Source organism: Astyanax mexicanus, chromosome 12 (assembly GCF_023375975.1).
Source record: "Astyanax mexicanus isolate ESR-SI-001 chromosome 12, AstMex3_surface, whole genome shotgun sequence".
NCBI classification, from domain to species: Eukaryota; Metazoa; Chordata; class Actinopteri; order Characiformes; family Acestrorhamphidae; genus Astyanax; species Astyanax mexicanus.
This window is the reverse complement of record NC_064419.1, coordinates 32237796-32256569: the sequence shown is the minus strand read 5'-3', so window position 1 is coordinate 32256569 and position 18774 is coordinate 32237796. Positions and strand designations below refer to the sequence as shown.

The following is an 18774-nucleotide window of genomic DNA, read 5'->3' as shown; positions in this document are numbered from 1 at the left end:
CCTAGCAACCACCTAGCAACCACCTAGCAACACCTTAGCAACCACCCCGGATACCATAGCAACACCTTAGCAACCGCCTAGCAACACCATAGCAACCACCTAGCAACCACCTAGCAACACCTTAGCAACCACCCCGGATACCATAGCAACACCTTAGCAACCGCCTAGCAACACCCTAGCAACCACCTAGCAACACCTTAGCAACCACCCCGGATACCATAGCAACACCTTAGCAACCGCCTAGCAACACCCTAGCAACCACCTAGCAACCACCTAGCAACACCTTAGCAACCACCCCGGATACCATAGCAACACCTTAGCAACCGCCTAGCAACACCCTAGCAACCACCTAGCAACACCTTAGCAACCACCCCGGATACCATAGCAACACCTTAGCAACCGCCTAGCAACACCCTAGCAACCACCTAGCAACCACCTAGCAACACCTTAGCAACCACCCCGGATACCATAGCAACACCTTAGCAACCGCCTAGCAACACCCTAGCAACCACCTAGCAACCACCTAGCAACACCTTAGCAACCACCCCGGATACCATAGCAACACCTTAGCAACCGCCTAGCAACACCCTAGCAACCACCTAGCAACCACCTAGCAACACCTTAGCAACCACCCCGGATACCATAGCAACACCTTAGCAACCGCCTAGCAACACCCTAGCAACCACTTAGCAACACCTTAGCAACCACCCTGGATACCATAGCAACACCTTAGCAACCGCCTAGCAACACCATAGCAACCACCTAGCAACCACCTAGCAACACCTTAGCAACCACCCGGGATACCATAGCAACACCTTAGCAACCGCCTAGCAACACCCTAGCAACCACCTAGCAACCACCTAGCAACACCTTAGCAACCACCCCGGATACCATAGCAACACCTTAGCAACCGCCTAGCAACCACCTAGCAACCACCTAGCAACACCTTAGCAACCACCCCGGATACCATAGCAACACCTTAGCAACCGCCTAGCAACAACTTAGCAACCACCTAGCAACCACCTAGCAACACCTTAGCAACCACCCCGGATACCATAGCAACACCTTAGCAACCGCCTAGCAACACCTTAGCAACCACCTAGCAACCAGCTAGCAACACCTTAGCAACCACCCCGGATACCATAGCAACACCTTAGCAACCACCTAGCAACACCTTAGCAACCACCTAGCAACACCTTAGCAACCACCCCAGATACCATAGCAACACCTTAGCAACCGCCTAGCAACACCTTAGCAACCACCTAGCAACCACTTAGCAACACCTTAGCAACCACCCCGGATACCATAGCCACACCTTAGCAACCACTTAGCAACACCTTAGCAACACCACAGCAGATACCAGCCAGCACTGCAATCACACTCGCAGTTTCTGTAGGAACTGCAATCTAGTTATTATTATTATTAGTGTGATTGCAGTAATGCAATCACAGTACTGATCTTCTTAAGTCTTATTCTTCTTCTTCTTCTTCTTCTTCTTATTATTCCACCTGTTTTTTGTCCGGTTAACTAGTGCCGCAGTTTTCGAAATATCGACTTCGTTCAAAAGAGAAAACGTGCGTCCATATCGGGAATGGTGGGCTTGTATACAGCTTTCCGATCGGACTTACGTTTTTCGTAAAAACTTCGTAAGTACGCGTTTTTTTGCCCATTGAAAATGAATGGGCAGAACTTTGCACGCCCGTGGACGTCGCAATTTTTGAAATACGAAGATGAAACCAATTGAGGACCTGTAGAACTTATTGAGCTCTTTCCGAAAATATGCGTTACGAAAAGTTACGACGTACGGATTTCGTACGATTGTCGTACGAAGTGGCCCCATTGGAATGAATGGGGCCAATCGGAGGACGGCAGCTAGATCGAAGGACAGGTAGCTAGAACTCCAGTACTGTGAGTGTATGGAGCAGCTATGAGATAAAACAGCATTAGGTCAAAAGTTTGGACACCCCGGCCCCCCAGTACTGTGTGTAATGGAGCCATGGGTCAAAAGTTTGGACACCCCGGCCCCCCAGTACTGTGTGTAATGGAGCCACGGGTCAAAAGTTTGGACACCCCCGAATGGCCAGAGCAACCTAGCGTGCATAGCTGATTGATGTATTTGCACGTTGCGTAGCAACGTGCAAACACCATTTAATCTAATTTATGCATATAAATCACCTAGCAACCACCTAGCAACACCTTAGCAACCATCCCGGATACCATAGCAACACCTTAGCAACCGCCTAGCAACACCCTAGCAACCACCTAGCAACCACCTAGCAACACCTTAGCAACCACCCCGGATACCATAGCAACACCTTAGCAACCGCCTAGCAACACCTTAGCAACCACCTAGCAACCACCTAGCAACACCTTAGCAACCACCCCGGATACCATAGCAACACCTTAGCAACCGCCTAGCAACACCTTAGCCACCACCTAGCAACCACCTAGCAACACCTTAGCAACCACCCCGGATACCATAGCAACACCTTAGCAACCGCCTAGCAACACCCTAGCAACCACCTAGCAACACCTTAGCAACCACCCCGGATACCATAGCAACACCTTAGCAACCGCCTAGCAACCACCTAGCAACACCTTAGCAACCACCCCGGATACCTTAGCAACACCTTAGCAACCGCCTAGCAACCACCTAGCAACCACCTAGCAACACCTTAGCAACCACCTAGCAACACCTTAGCAACCTCCCCGGATACCATAGCAACACCTTAGCAACCGCCTAGCAACACCTTAGCAACCGCATAGCAACCACTTAGCAACACCTTAGCAACCACCCCGGATACCATAGCAACACCTTAGCAATCGCCTAGCAACCACCTAGCAACACCTTAGCAACCACCCCGGATACCATAGCAACACCTTAGCGACCGCCTAGCAACACCCTAGCAACAACCTAGCAACCACCTAGCAACACCTTAGCAACCACCCTGGATACCATAGCAACACCTTAGCAACCGCCTAGCAACACCCTAGCAACCACCTAGCAACCACCTAGCAACACCTTAGCAACCACCCCGGATACCATAGCAACACCTTAGCAACTGCCTAGCAACACCCTAGCAACCACCTAGCAACACCTTAGCAACCACCCCGGATACCATAGCAACACCTTAGCAACCGCCTAGCAACGCCTTAGCCACCACCTAGCAACCACCTAGCAACACCTTAGCAACCACCCCGGATACCATAGCAACACCTTAGCAACCGCCTAGCAACACCCTAGCAACCACCTAGCAACACCTTAGCAACCACCCCGGATACCATAGCAACACCTTAGCAACCGCCTAGCAACCACCTAGCAACACCTTAGCAACCACCCCGGATACCTTAGCAACACCTTAGCAACCGCCTAGCAACCACCTAGCAACCACCTAGCAACACCTTAGCAACACCTTAGCAACCACCTAGCAACACCTTAGCAACCTCCCCGGATACCATAGCAACACCTTAGCAACCGCCTAGCAACACCTTAGCAACCGCATAGCAACCACTTAGCAACACCTTAGCAACCACCCCGGATACCATAGCAACACCTTAGCAACCGCCTAGCAACCACCTAGCAACACCTTAGCAACCACCCCGGATACCATAGCAACACCTTAGCGACCGCCTAGCAACACCTTAGCAACCACCTAGCAACACCTTAGCAACCACCCCGGATACCATAGCAACACCTTAGCAACCGCCTAGCAACACCCTAGCAACCACCTAGCAACCACCTAGCAACACCTTAGCAACCACCCCGGTTACCATAGCAACACCTTAGCAACCGCCTAGCAACACCTTAGCAACCACCTAGCAACCACCTAGCAACACCTTAGCAACCACCCCGGATACCATAGCAACACCTTAGCAACCGCCTAGCAACACCCTAGCAACAACCTAGCAACCACCTAGCAACACCTTAGCAACCACCCCGGATACCATAGCAACACCTTAGCGACCGCCTAGCAACACCTCAGCAACCACCTAGCAACACCTTAGCAACCACCCCGGATACCATAGCAACACCTTAGCAACCGCCTAGCAACACCCTAGCAACCACCTAGCAACCACCTAGCAACACCTTAGCAACCACCCCGGATACCATAGCAACACCTTAGCAACCGCCTAGCAACACCCTAGCAACCACCTAGCAACACCTTAGCAACCACCCCGGATACCATAGCAACACCTTAGCAACCGCCTAGCAACACCCTAGCAACCACCTAGCAACACCTTAGCAACCACCCTGGATACCATAGCAACACCTTAGCAACCGCCTAGCAACACCTTAGCAACCACCTAGCAACCACTTAGCAACACCTTAGCAACCACCCCGGATACCATAGCAACACCTTAGCAACCGCCTAGCAACCACCTAGCAACCACCTAGCAACACCTTAGCAACCACCCCGGATACCTTAGCAACACCTTAGCAACCGCCTAGCAACCACCTAGCAACCACCTAGCAACACCTTAGCAACCACCCCAGATACCATAGCAACACCTTAGCAACCGCCTAGCAATACCTTAGCAACCACCTAGCAACATCTTAGCAACCATCCCGGATACCATAGCAACACCTTAGCAACCACCTAGCAACACCTTAGCAACCACCTAGCAACACCTTAGCAACACCATAGCAGATACCAGCCAGCACTGCAATCACACTCGCAGTTTCTGTAGGAACTGCAATCTAGTTCCACCTGTTTTTTGTCCGGTTAACTAGTGCCGCAGTTTTCGAAATATCGACTTCGTTCAAAAGAGAAAACGTGCGTCTATATCGGGAATGGTGGGCTTGTATACAGCTTTCCGATCGGACTTACGTTTTTCGTAAAAACTTCGTAAGTACGCGTTTTTTTGCCCATTGACAATGAATGGGCAGAACTTTGCACGCCCGTGGACGTCGCAATTTTTGAAATACGAAGATGAAACCAATTGAGGACCTGTAGAACTTATTGAGCTCTTTCCGAAAATATGCGTTACGAAAAGTTACGACGTACGGATTTCGTACGAATGTCGTACGAAGTGGCCCCATTGGAATGAATGGGGCCAATCGGAGGACGGCAGCTAGATCGAAGGACAGGTAGCTAGAACTCCAGTACTGTGAGTGTATGGAGCAGCTATGGGATAAAACAGCATTAGGTCAAAAGTTTGGACACCCCGGCCCCCCAGTACTGTGTGTAATGGAGCCATGGGTCAAAAGTTTGGACACCCCGGCCCCCCAGTACTGTGTGTAATGGAGCCACGGGTCAAAAGTTTGGACACCCCCGAACGGCCAGAGCAACCTAGCGTGCATAGCTAATTGATGTATTTGCACGTTGCGTAGCAACGTGCAAACACCATTTAATCTAATTTATGCATATAAATCACCTAGCAACCACCTAGAAACACCATAGCAACCACCACAGATACCATAGCAACACCTTAGCAACCGCCTAGCAACACCTTAGCAACCACCTAGCAACCACCTAGCAACACCTTAGCAACCTCCCCGGATACCATAGCAACACCTTAGCAACCGCCTAGCAACACCTTAGCAACCGCATAGCAACCACTTAGCAACACCTTAGCAACCACCCCGGATACCATAGCAACACCTTAGCAACCGCCTAGCAACCACCTAGCAACCACCTAGCAACCACCTAGCAACACCTTAGCAACCACCCCGGATACCATAGCAACACCTTAGCAACCGCCTAGCAACACCTTAGCAACCACCTAGCAACCACCTAGCAACACCTTAGCAACCACCCCGGATACCATAGCAACACCTTAGCAACCGCCTAGCAACACCCTAGCAACAACCTAGCAACCACCTAGCAACACCTTAGCAACCACCCTGGATACCATAGCAACACCTTAGCAACCGCCTAGCAACACCCTAGCAACCACCTAGCAACCACCTAGCAACACCTTAGCAACCACCCCGGATACCGTAGCAACACCTTAGCAACCGCCTAGCAACACCCTAGCAACCACCTAGCAACCACCTAGCAACACCTTAGCAACCACCCTGGATACCATAGCAACACCTTAGCAACCGCCTAGCAACACTCTAGCAACCACCTAGCAACCACCTAGCAACACCTTAGCAACCACCCCGGATACCATAGCAACACCTTAGCAACCGCCTAGCAACACCTTAGCAACCACCTAGCAACCACTTAGCAACACCTTAGCAACCACCACGGATACCATAGCAACACCTTAGCAACCGCCTAGCAACACCCTAGCAACCACCTAGCAACCACCTAGCAACACCTTAGCAACCACCCCGGATACCATAGCAACACCTTAGCAACCGCCTAGCAACACCCTAGCAACCACCTAGCAACCACCTAGCAACACCTTAGCAACCACCCCAGATACCATAGCAACACCTTAGCAACCGCCTAGCAACACCCTAGCAACCACCTAGCAACACCTTAGCAACCACCCCGGATACCATAGCAACACCTTAGCAACCGGCTAGCAACACCTTAGCAACCACCTAGCAACCACCTAGCAACACCTTAGCAACCACCCCGGATACCATAGCAACACCTTAGCAACCGCCTAGCAACACCCTAGCAACCACCTAGCAACCACCTAGCAACACCTTAGCAACCACCCCGGATACCGTAGCAACACCTTAGCAACCGCCTAGCAACACCCTAGCAACCACCTAGCAACCACCTAGCAACACCTTAGCAACCACCCTGGATACCATAGCAACACCTTAGCAACCGCCTAGCAACACTCTAGCAACCACCTAGCAACCACCTAGCAACACCTTAGCAACCACCCCGGATACCATAGCAACACCTTAGCAACCGCCTAGCAACACCTTAGCAACCACCTAGCAACCACTTAGCAACACCTTAGCAACCACCACGGATACCATAGCAACACCTTAGCAACCGCCTAGCAACACCCTAGCAACCACCTAGCAACCACCTAGCAACACCTTAGCAACCACCCCGGATACCATAGCAACACCTTAGCAACCGCCTAGCAACACCCTAGCAACCACCTAGCAACCACCTAGCAACACCTTAGCAACCACCCTGGATACCATCGCAACACCTTAGCAACCGCCTAGCAACACCCTAGCAACCACCTAGCAACCACCTAGCAACATCTTAGCAACCACCCCGGATACCATAGCAACACCTTAGCAACCACCTAGCAACACCTTAGCAACCACCTAGCAACACCTTAGCAGATACCAGCCAGCACTGCAATCACACTCGCAGTTTCTGCAGGAACTGCAATCTAGTTCTTCTTCTTCTTCTTATTATTATTATTCCACCTGTTTTTTGTCCGGTTAACTAGTGCCGCAGTTTTCGAAATATCGACTTCGTTCAAAAGAGAAAACGTGCGTCCATATCGGGAATGGTGGGCTTGTATACAGGTTTCCGATCGGACTTACGTTTTTCGTAAAAACTTCGTAAGTACGCGTTTTTTTGCCCATTGAAAATGAATGGGCAGAACTTTGCACGCCCGTGGACGTCGCAATTTTTGAAATACGAAGATGAAACCAATTGAGGACCTGTAGAACTTATTGAGCTCTTTCCGAAAATATGCGTTACGAAAAGTTACGACGTACGGATTTCGTACGATTGTCGTACGAAGTGGCCCCATTGGAATGAATGGGGCCAATCGGAGGACGGCAGCTAGATCGAAGGACAGGTAGCTAGAACTCCAGTACTGTGTGTAATGGAGCAGCTATGGGATAAAACAGTACTGTGTGTAATGGAGCCATGGGTCAAAAGTTTGGACACCCCGGCCCCCCATTACTGTGTGTAATGGAGCCACGGGTCAAAAGTTTGGACACCCCGGCCCCCCAGTACTGTGTGTAATGGAGCCACGGGTCAAAAGTTTGGACACCCCCGAACGGCCAGAGCAACCTAGCGTGCATAGCTGATTGATGTATTTGCACGTTGCGTAGCAACGTGCAAACACCATTTAATCTAATTTATGCATATAAATCACCTAGCAACCACCTAGAAACACCATAGCAACCACCACAGATACCATAGCAACACCTTAGCAACCGCCTAGCAACACCTTAGCAATCACCTAGCAACCACCTAGCAACACCTTAGCAACCTCCCCGGATACCATAGCAACACCTTAGCAACCGCCTAGCAACACCTTAGCAACCACCTAGCAACCACCTAGCAACACCTTAGCAACCTCCCCGGATACCATAGCAACACCTTAGCAACCGCCTAGCAACACCTTAGCAACCGCATAGCAACCACTTAGCAACACCTTAGCAACCACCCCGGATACCATAGCAACACCTTAGCAACCGCCTAGCAACCACCTAGCAACACCTTAGCAACCACCCCGGATACCATAGCAACACCTTAGCAACCGCCTAGCAACACCTTAGCAACCACCTAGCAACACCTTAGCAACCACCCCGGATACCATAGCAACACCTTAGCAACCGCCTAGCAACACCCTAGCAACCACCTAGCAACCACCTAGCAACACCTTAGCAACCACCCCGGATACCATAGCAACACCTTAGCAACCGCCTAGCAACACCTTAGCAACCACCTAGCAACCACCTAGCAACACCTTAGCAACCACCCCGGATACCATAGCAACACCTTAGCAACCGCCTAGCAACACCTTAGCAACCACCTAGCAACCACCTAGCAACACCTTAGCAACCACCCCGGATACCATAGCAACACCTTAGCAACCACCTAGCAACCACCTAGCAACACCTTAGCAACCACCCCGGATACCATAGCAACACCTTAGCAACCACCTAGCAACACCTTAGCAGCCACCCCAGATACCATAGCAACACCTTAGCAACCACCTAGCAACACCTTAGCAACCACCTAGTAACCACCTAGCAACACCTTAGCAACCACCCCGGATACCATAGCAACACCTTAGCAACCGCCTAGCAACACCCTAGCAACCACCTAGCAACCACCTAGCAACACCTTAGCAACCACCCCGGATACCATAGCAACACCTTAGCAACCGCCTAGCAACACCCTAGCAACCACCTAGCAACACCTTAGCAATGACCCCGGATACCATAGCAACACCTTAGCAACCGCCTAGCAACACCCTAGCAACCACTTAGCAACACCTTAGCAACCACCCCGGATACCATAGCAACACCTTAGCAACCGCCTAGCAACACCTTAGCAACCACCTAGCAACCACCTAGCAACACCTTAGCAACCACCCCGGATACCATAGCAACACCTTAGCAACCGCCTAGCAACACCTTAGCAACCACCTAGCAACCACTTAGCAACACCTTAGCAACCACCCCGGATACCATAGCCACACCTTAGCAACCACTTAGCAACACCTTAGCAACACCATAGCAGATACCAGCCAGCCCTGCAATCACACTCGCAGTTTCTGTAGGAACTGCAATCTAGTTCTTATTATTATTATTCCACCTGTTTTTTGTCCGGTTAACTAGTGCCGCAGTTTTCGAGATATCGACTTCGTTCAAAAGAGAAAACGTGCGTCCTTATCGGGAATGGTGGGCTTGTATACAGCTTTCCGATCGGACTTACGTTTTTCGTAAAAACTTCGTAAGTGTGCGCTTTTTTGCCCATTGAAAATGAATGGGCAGAACTTTGCACGGCCGTGTACGTCACAATTTTTGAGATACGAAGATGAAACCAATTGAGGACCTGTAGAACTTATTGAGCTCTTTCCGAAAATATGCGTCACGAAACGTTACGACATACGAATTTCGTACGATTGTCGTACGAAGTGGCCCCATAGGAATGAATGGGGCCATCGGAGGATGGCAGCTAGATCGAAGGACGGCAGCTAGAACTCCAGTACTGTGTGTAATGGAGCCACGGGTCAAAAGTTTGGGTACCCCGGCCAGCACTGCAATCACACTCGCAGTTTCTGCAGGAACTGCAATCTAGTTATTATTATTATTCCACCTGTTTTTTGTCCGGTTAACTAGTGCCGCAGTTTTCGAGATATCGACTTCGTTCAAAAGAGAAAACGTGCGTCCTTATCGGGAATGGTGGGCTTGTATACAGCTTTCCGATCGGACTTACGTTTTTCGTAAAAACTTCGTAAGTGTGCGCTTTTTTGCCCATTGAAAATGAATGGGCAGAACTTTGCACGGCCGTGTACGTCACAATTTTTGAGATACGAAGATGAAACCAATTGAGGACCTGTAGAACTTATTGAGCTCTTTCCGAAAATATGCGTCACGAAACGTTACGACATACGAATTTCGTACGATTGTCGTACGAAGTGGCCCCATAGGAATGAATGGGGCCATCGGAGGATGGCAGCTAGATCGAAGGACGGCAGCTAGAACTCCAGTACTGTGTGTAATGGAGCCACGGGTCAAAAGTTTGGGTACCCCGGCCAGCACTGCAATCACACTCGCAGTTTCTGCAGGAACTGCAATCTAGTTATATATGTACTCCAAAATGTTTAATAAATAAACCCAACCTAAAAGCAAATTACTTTCATGCCTAAAAACTACGGCTATTTTAAAATAGAATGGCGGCAAAGCCAAAAAGGCTAAAAGCTAAACTACTACAATGTTATCGGCTAGCTAACTGCATGCCATAAAATGAATTATCACAGAATAAACTGTAATTAAAGGAGCCTCTAGCATCTGGAGCTTGAGCTTTTTTCTCGTTATTTGGAATCTGAAGTTAAGATGTGTAACATGTGGTTGACCAGTAATCCCACACTGGATGAAGGGCATAATCAGCCTGACCACACTGGTTTACCCGGATAAACTCATTCAGCCTAGATAACCTTTACCAAATTGGTCAACCAGTGTGAACAGCTTGGTTATGCTCTCAGTGCAGGTAGTCAATTTCACTCAAATATAAACATGAACTGTTCTGCTGTAGAGATAAACAGGTCAATCAGCTTAAGCAGCTAGTTGTATAGTATAGAGTGTCTTTTCACCTGAATCACCAGCTTATCATCCACCTTAACTAAAAATAAAGACCCACTTAGGCCATTTAAAATCATGTACCAGCTAAAAGATAGCCTTAAGCTTGACTTGGTACACATTCTGTTGCTGCTTAAAAATGATAATAATAATTAAAGGACAATTAAGGATTTAGATTTTGTGTCTTCTTATTTGAACTGTGTGGTGCATAACAGAAATCTGTGTGGGTGGTGACCGCCGAACCTGTCCTTTGCCAGTCTCATTTCCACACTCAGGGTTGCCAGGTGTAGACAGCAGCATGCGAACAGTGTGCCACAGCCATAAGAACAGGCTATTTTTCTGCTAAACAGGTAATCACTGAGCTTCAGTAAGGTTTCTAACCATAGCTGAGTAGTTTACCACCACCACTAGCTTAATAGAGATTGTTATTTTGGACACTGAAATGTATATATTCACTTATCAGCTATAGACTCGTCGCTTGCCACTGTGTGTCGAGCTGGAAACCCCTGTGAACTTCACGCTAGGAAGACGTAGAAGGGGCAGAAAATCAGGTGTTTGAAAATTTGACCCCTGTAGCCATTCACACACTAGCATTTATTAGTGATTGTTCCATTAGAAACATTTGTAAAGGAATGTACTAAAGACTTTTAGCAGGTTTATTTTCCACATTTTCCATTCAGTATCAGCGGCATCTACATAATGCAATGTTACACTTTGACCAGCAGATAGCAGTATAACTATATGAATTTGTATATTTAAACACTGCATGTCCTGTGTGCAGTAGGCCACAAGGTGGCACTCAAGCTTAAGCTTATAGTGAAGCTTAATGACTGAAACAATGTTGATCCCCAGCTTTCTACTTCAGACCTACTCGAATATTCAGGTGATCTCCTCTATAAATATCAAAGTTAAATTTTAATCTCTGAGAGATATACAGACATACACGCTCCAAACAAGGAAGTAATGTCATGTTGACCATCTCCAAAGCAGTAAATCTCAGTCAGCACACACACACACACTCTTCTCATGCCCTGCAGTGATTATCAATCATTAATTTCACCCAGAGATAGAAATATCCCAGAAACCAGAGGAACCTGTCTGTCAGGAACTAAACATGTTGTTTGTGTGCACTCTGCTGGTGTAGGAACACACTACAAGTCCATTCATAGCAAACACATGAGAAGATGCATATGTACAGTAGTTATTAAGTTGTTAGTTTCAACAAAAAAAAAAACAATGAAACAGATACATAAATAATAAACCCTAGAATGGTATAATGAATAGAAGGAATAATCTAAACCTGGAGGTGCTCCTGTATCAGTCATCAACCTGCATTCCTTCTCCTCCCACACAAACAGGTTCAATCAAAGGTTCACACGCCCAAAGGAGAACCTTCTGGACCTTATTCTAAGGTCCAAACAAGGAGTGATTATTTTCTAGAACTATCTACCAGTCTCTGACATCAACATAGAGAACATTTTTCCCTCTCCTCCATGCAGAATTCTTTCAGCTGTGTAATGCTTCATCTTAAGTGTTTGCATAGATGGACTCAACATATCATCAGTCTATGATATAAAAGAGTTTTCCATGCCCTGCCTTAGCAAGGCAGCATCCCACATGCTCCAATTCTGTGTTTGATTTGAGACATACTTTTATACCTATTACTGTGGCCAAAATAATCTAACCATTTTGAAAGAATTGGTCCTAAGCATATTGACCCCAGAAGTCCAGCTCTTTATCTAGGATCTTTGGATCTGGCTATGGTGATCCACTCACTTTTTTTTTTTACATTTAAGCAGAAATACACAAAGGGGAGTCCCAATATTTCGTTATAAGAACTTCACATTTTTGTCTAATACATTTTACATTTTATGTTTAAAATAATTTCTTCAAATTAATATATTTAGTTACATAGGCACTATTTAAATACTGCTCAAATGAAGTTATGATTAAATATGTTACAAAAAGACAGATTTTTACTAGGGTCCTAATTTTCACCCTGATAAGAGACTGTAGTTTTGCCTCAGTTTATCACACATGTGAGAAACTTCAGGGTGTTTACCAATCTGACTCATCATCTCTATTATTCTTAATATAAGTGCTGTCAGACTCGCCCAGATCTGTTGTTCTGTGTCTGTTTGTGTTATAATACTCTTGTCTATGTCATCTTCTCTATACGTCTGTGTTTTTCCTTGACTCACCCGGTTTGGTCGCACTCTCTCTCGGTGTGCACTCCGGCTCCTGATTCTAGACAAGGGGCCATCTACAGAGCTTTCAGCAGCAGCAGCGGACCGCCAGCTAACACTTCTTGACCGCGACCTTGATGATTCCTGTACACATTAAATTCACAATTTCAATTCAAGACCTAAGAACTCCATCACTATTTTTAATGTTTGTATATAAGGTCATCATAAATAATACATCTGCATTTAGTAAAAAAAAAATGTTCAAATGTATGCACTCTGTGCTCACCTGAGTCTCTCTGTTCCTTTGCTGTGTCTGGTTCAATTCCTGGGATGCCAGCTCCCAGGTTGGAGTCCATGTTGGAGGAGTCTCTCTACTGTGGACAGAGGCTGAAACTGAAGCTCCATCTCCAGGTGTCGTCCAAATTCTCTCTGGAGACAAAAGGTTAAACGGGGAGGTTCCCATGCTAGAGCCCTGGTTTTGAACCACTGGATATGTTAAAGAAGTTGGGGTTGGAGTAACAGTGGAAAATGAGGGTGTCAAAGTTGGGCTCAGGACAGATCCTGAACTTCTTCTTTCCTGTTGTTGAAGCATTTGCTCTATGCTGCTGCCCGGCCTGGTGCTGATGGGCCTTCTGGAACCTTCTGAAGCGGAAATCCACAGAGGTTCCTCCATTGGTAATTCACTTTGAGACACACCCCGAGGTTCAGTCTGCCACCCTGAGCCAGACTGGTGGCTCCCAGAGGCCCAGTCTGATTGAGGAAAGGCCTGGGATGGAGTTTTAGGTTGGTTCAATATTTGAGGTTGCAGGGGTGTTTGAAGCCTGGCTTGCTCTGGAGTGAAGGAAGGTTGGAAGGATGGTGGTTGCTGGTACTGAGGGATTGTGTTGGGTTGGACGTTCTGCAAAAGGGCTTGCGGATGAATAGATTGAGATTGTAACTGAGGCTGAAGCTGGTACTGAGGCTGAGGGATGCTCGGCTGCTGGTGCTGAGGGACTGTCCTAGGTTGAAGATTCTGCAAAAGGGCTTGAGGATTAACTGGTTTGGTTCCAGCAAAATCCTGCATACCAAAAGGGTCCACAGAAACCTCTGGTTTTGTTTGGTTTCTAAAGGAATCTATGTCCAAAATAGAAGGTCTGTAGGCTTCATCAATACGAGGTGAAGGCTGCTCTCTTCGACTTGATGGACTACTGTTCCAGTCACCCAGGGAAACTGAATCTAGATCCAGCACTTTAGGTCTTAATGGAGACTCCGCTGCCCTCTTTTCCTGCCTCTTCCATTCATCCACTTTCTGGGACTCTACTTCCTCATCTTTCTTTGGCCTAGTCAGTGGTTTATCCCTTTCTCTCTCCTGATGAGTTTGTCTCTTAGTCTCTTTCTGCATCTGAAATTCAAGAAGTTGATGTCTCTCAAGGTCCTTGATCCTCTCAAGATCCTCTCTGTTTCTCTGATCTCTCTCCTCTGACTTTTGCTGTTCTGACTGAGCCCATCTCCGCATTTCCTTCTGTTGCTCCAGTTCATTCTGTTTCTGCCTTTCCAGTTCCTTTTGCCTCTCAATTTCTCTTTGTCTTTTCAATTCTTTTTGTCTTTCAAGGTCCCTTTGCCTTTCAAGTTCCATCTGTCGCTCGAGCTCTTTTTGTCTCTCCAATTCTCGTTGTCTCTCCAACTCTCTCTGTCTTTCCAATTCTTTCTGCCTCTCAAGCTCTTTCTGTTTCTCAAGCTCTCTCTGTTTTTTTCTTTCAATCTCTCTCTGTCTTTCTAACTCCAGCTGCCTTTCCCTCTCTCGCTCTATCTCCTTTTGTTTCTCAAACTCAAACAGTTTCAGCTTTTCCTGGTCAAGCATTCTCTCCTTCTCTCTCTCGTATTCTTTCTGTCGTTTTCTTTCAAACTCTCTTTGTTCTTCCAATTCTCGCTCGGCTGCCTTTCTCTTCTCATATTCAATCTGTTTTTGACGGTCCCTTTCCAGTTGTTTCTGTCGTTCAGCTTCCCTTTGCCTGTCCAATTCCCTCTGTCTCTCCATCTCTTTCTGCCTCTCCCTTTCTTGCTCCCTCTGTCTTTCCAAATCCCTTTGCCTCGCTTTTTCTTTCTCCAGCTCCCTTTGTCTTTCCAATTCCCTCTTTTGTTCCCGCTCAGCCTCCTTCTGCTTCTCCAGGTCCCGTTTCCGTTCATACTCTGCAATCAGTTGTCTCTCCATCTCCAAGCTCTCGTCCATTACTCTCTCTTTTGATTGTGGTATATTCCACTGAGTTCCTTCTCTACCATCACTTCTCCTTGGTTCCTCCGGCAAACTTTTTCTAAGTGCGGAATCCATTGAAGGGTTCCTCCTTACTGAAGCTGATCTACTCGGATAACCTCGTCTCCCGGCTTTTACAGAAAAGTCATCAAAAGGCACGCCCGCCTTCAGAGGTTCCTCCGATAACCCTCGTTCTTCACTTCCAAACATCCCTTGTTTGTCCATTCCAGCTGCCTGGTGTACAGTCTCATTCATTTGACCCGTAAGAGCAAAGTAGGTTGCCCTTGGTCTGGCCACTGGATGCTCTCCAGTTTCTACTATCTTCTGCCTTCTGGCAGCTGTTGCAGCTTCTTCTCTTGCTCGGTCTGCCTCAATCTGTTTTTGTCTCTCTGCTTCCATCTGCCTCTGCCTCTCCGCCTCCATTTGTCTCTGCCTTTCGGCCTCCATCTGTCTCTGCCTTTCGGCCTCCATCTGTCTCTGCCTCTCGGCCTCCATCTGTCTCTGCCTCTCCGCCTCCATCTGTCTCTGCCTCTCCGCCTCCATCTGTCTCTGCCTTTCCGACTCCATCTGTCTCTGCCTCTCTGCCTCCAGCTGCTTCTGTCTCTCTGCCTCCAGCTGCCTCTGCCTCTCCGCCTCCATCTGCCTCTGCCTCTCCGCCTCCATCTGCCTCTGTCTCTCCGCCTCCATCTGCCTCTGCCTCTCCGCCTCCAGCTGCCTCTGCCTCTCCGCCTCCAGCTGCCTCTGCCTCTCCGCCTCCATCTGTCTCTGCCTCTCCGCCTCCATCTGTCTCTGCCTCTCCGCCTCCATCTGTCTCTGCCTCTCCGCCTCCATCTGTCTCTGCCTCTCCGCCTCCATCTGTCTCTGCCTCTCCGCCTCCATTTGTCTCTGCCTTTCCGACTCCATCTGTCTCTGCCTCTCTGCCTCCAGCTGCTTCTGTCTCTCTGCCTCCAGCTGCCTCTGCCTCTCCGCCTCCATCTGCCTCTGCCTCTCCGCCTCCATTTGCCTCTGTCTCTCCGCCTCCAGCTGCCTCTGCCTCTCCGCCTCCATCTTCCTCTGCCTCTGTCTTTCTGCCTCAAACTGCCTCTGCCTCTCCTCTTCCATCTGTTTCTGCTGCTCCATCTTACTCTGTCGCTCCTCCTCTTCCAATTCAGCTTGAGCAGCCATGTGAACCTTCAGCTGTCTCTGTATTTCTTCTTCCATGTTCCTCACTAACTCTTTCTGCTTTTCTTTCTCAGGATCCACAACTTCTGAACGGCCCCACTTCTGCATCGCCCCCACTCTGAGAACTCTGGGATTCGAGGTCTCAGACTGTTTTTTAGAGCCCAGGCTTAAGCTGCTATCTTCAACCTGCCCTCCACTTGCCTGCCGTGTCCTTTCGGACCCTTCTGACTTTCGTGAACGGAGCGTAAGGGCCCGGTCCTCTAAGTGAGCGGATGGTACACTTTCACTGACAGCACGGATCCCCTCAACAGGAGCCAGAGTGTCAAAAACATGCTCCACTCGCTGAGGACTGGATGGAGACTCGGGCTGCCTATAAGTTGCAGTGACCAAACTACCATCCTCTGCATCCTCCAGAAGCTTGGGCGTACTGTCTGCTGCTTTAGCCCGGAGAGAAAGGGTTCGTCTGGGTAAAGGTTTTACTGCTGGACTTGCGGAACTGCTACTGTCCTCCACCATCTGAACATTGTGTCTTTCCACCACATTATCAAACAGAGAAGCTCTGACTGTTTGCATTCCAACACTGTTGCTAGAAGGCTGGATGGAGGAGTCTTGAATGTCTTGTGGCTTCTTGTCTTCTGGGGGCTTTGATTGCACAGTGGTAAAAGGGTCCTCAAACTGTGAATAGGAAAAACGCATTTCTATTATTTCACCATCTTGCAAAGAAAAGTAATCTGCAGAATTACCTTTATACTTTCTTAGTTTTTCTGTTGGAGATACAAGGCTAATATAGCATAAAGCAATCGAAGACCACATCCAACATATTAGTTCTACACAGAAAAAATGTAAAATCTGAATTTAATCGCAAAAATCATTGTCTACAGACAGTTTGGGTTACACACTGTAGTTTTATAAATGCCTTAAAGAACTTTTCAACATACTGTGGTCAGTACCTACAGGGTCTCGGTCTCCCAATTATTTACACTGATTGGTTCCTAGATTGTCGTCAGTCCGGCATGCTGCCTTTTTAGGTGTTGTGCTGAATTCTGCCTCAGATTTGACAGAGTCGGACCATGATTCTTTCATACATTCCATGATGGTTTAGACCAAAATGAACTCTACTCTGTATCTAACAAGGTCTTTTAGACCTTAGGGTGCGAAACAAGCATGCAAGAACAAGGTACAATGTAGCCCCTTTAATATGTATCTGCATTTATCTGAAATGAACCGCTTCTTGGATTTCACAGTACCAGAAGTCTACATGCGTGTTTTTTTTATTTATTTTGAATCTATTGCTTTATTTTACTGCACTCCCACACAAACTGTAAAAACTACCAGTAATAAAAAAAATAAAAAAAAGATTATTTGAACTGAAAGGCGATCTCCATCATCTTTGTGAACAAGCCTAAAGGAAGCAAAAAGGGCAGTGAAGAGACAATGTGCCACAAATCAAAGGCTGGACTCACTTTATTCTCTCTCGGTTTAACCTTTACCTCTCTCTCTCTGAGTACACGTTTCATAATCGGAAGGTGACTAACACACAGGCTCAGGTTACACACCTGCCGGCACCACACCTCTCTGACATCAACGCTGCCTTTTTCAAACACGTCCAGTTCATCTGTTGTGTCTCCCTCACCCCCACCTCTCGCTTTTCACATCTGAGAGACGGCCAAGGGTGAGGCCACTCATGGGTTGTCATTTGTGGCCGGGTCGTTATTGCACTGTAGAGAGTTTCTGGGAACTCCTTTGCAATTATAAATAGTAAAAACCCAATTTCACTGACAATAAAAGAGGGTTTGAGCTTCAAGAAGAGAAAATGAGTTTGGGAACAGGACGAACTTACAGTTCTGACACTCAGAGAGAGCTGAGAGAAGTTAAAACGAGAGGAAAATGACATGGAAATTAAACATGAAAAACATGCAAAATTAACTAAAATGTCTTTCTTCGCGTAAAGCATTACATCACACATGGAGGGCATGAACAATCCCTGTGACTTTGGCTGTGTCACATATCACATCTTACTGATGGTAACAATCACAGAGCAGGACCCTAACTTACACTTCTGTTCAGAAGAACACCATTTTTAAACTAAATAAAAATATTATTACTCTATATTGTAACTCAAAATGTGCCCTAAATCATATGACAATATAAAAAACACACATTAAATGGCATATATCCTACATCTCCAACTAAAAGCACCAAAAAAAGCACACAACACGTTTCATGTTACTGTGATTCAAAGACTAATCCATGTGTGTATAGAAAGAAACTCTGTTCTG

At 47.5% G+C, this 18774-nt stretch overlaps 1 protein-coding gene across 12 annotated transcripts in view; it reads right to left on the bottom strand.

Moving 5' to 3' along the window:
* Window positions 1-18774, bottom strand: part of si:ch73-138n13.1 (uncharacterized protein KIAA1671) — a 98073-nt gene that overhangs the window by 46332 nt on the left and 32967 nt on the right. For 5 of the 12 annotated variants that reach the window (XM_049485484.1, XM_049485488.1, XM_049485486.1 and 2 more), the window contains 3 exons: window positions 16392-17170; window positions 13391-16193; window positions 13120-13248 (listed from right to left, as the gene is read on the bottom strand). In XM_049485484.1, the coding sequence (XP_049341441.1) occupies window positions 13120-13248; window positions 13391-16193; window positions 16392-17170 (3711 nt within the window). The remainder of the gene's footprint in view (window positions 1-13119; window positions 13249-13390; window positions 16194-16391; window positions 17171-18774) is intronic. The other 7 variants (XM_049485494.1, XM_049485489.1, XM_049485490.1 and 4 more) reach the window with 7 other exon arrangements.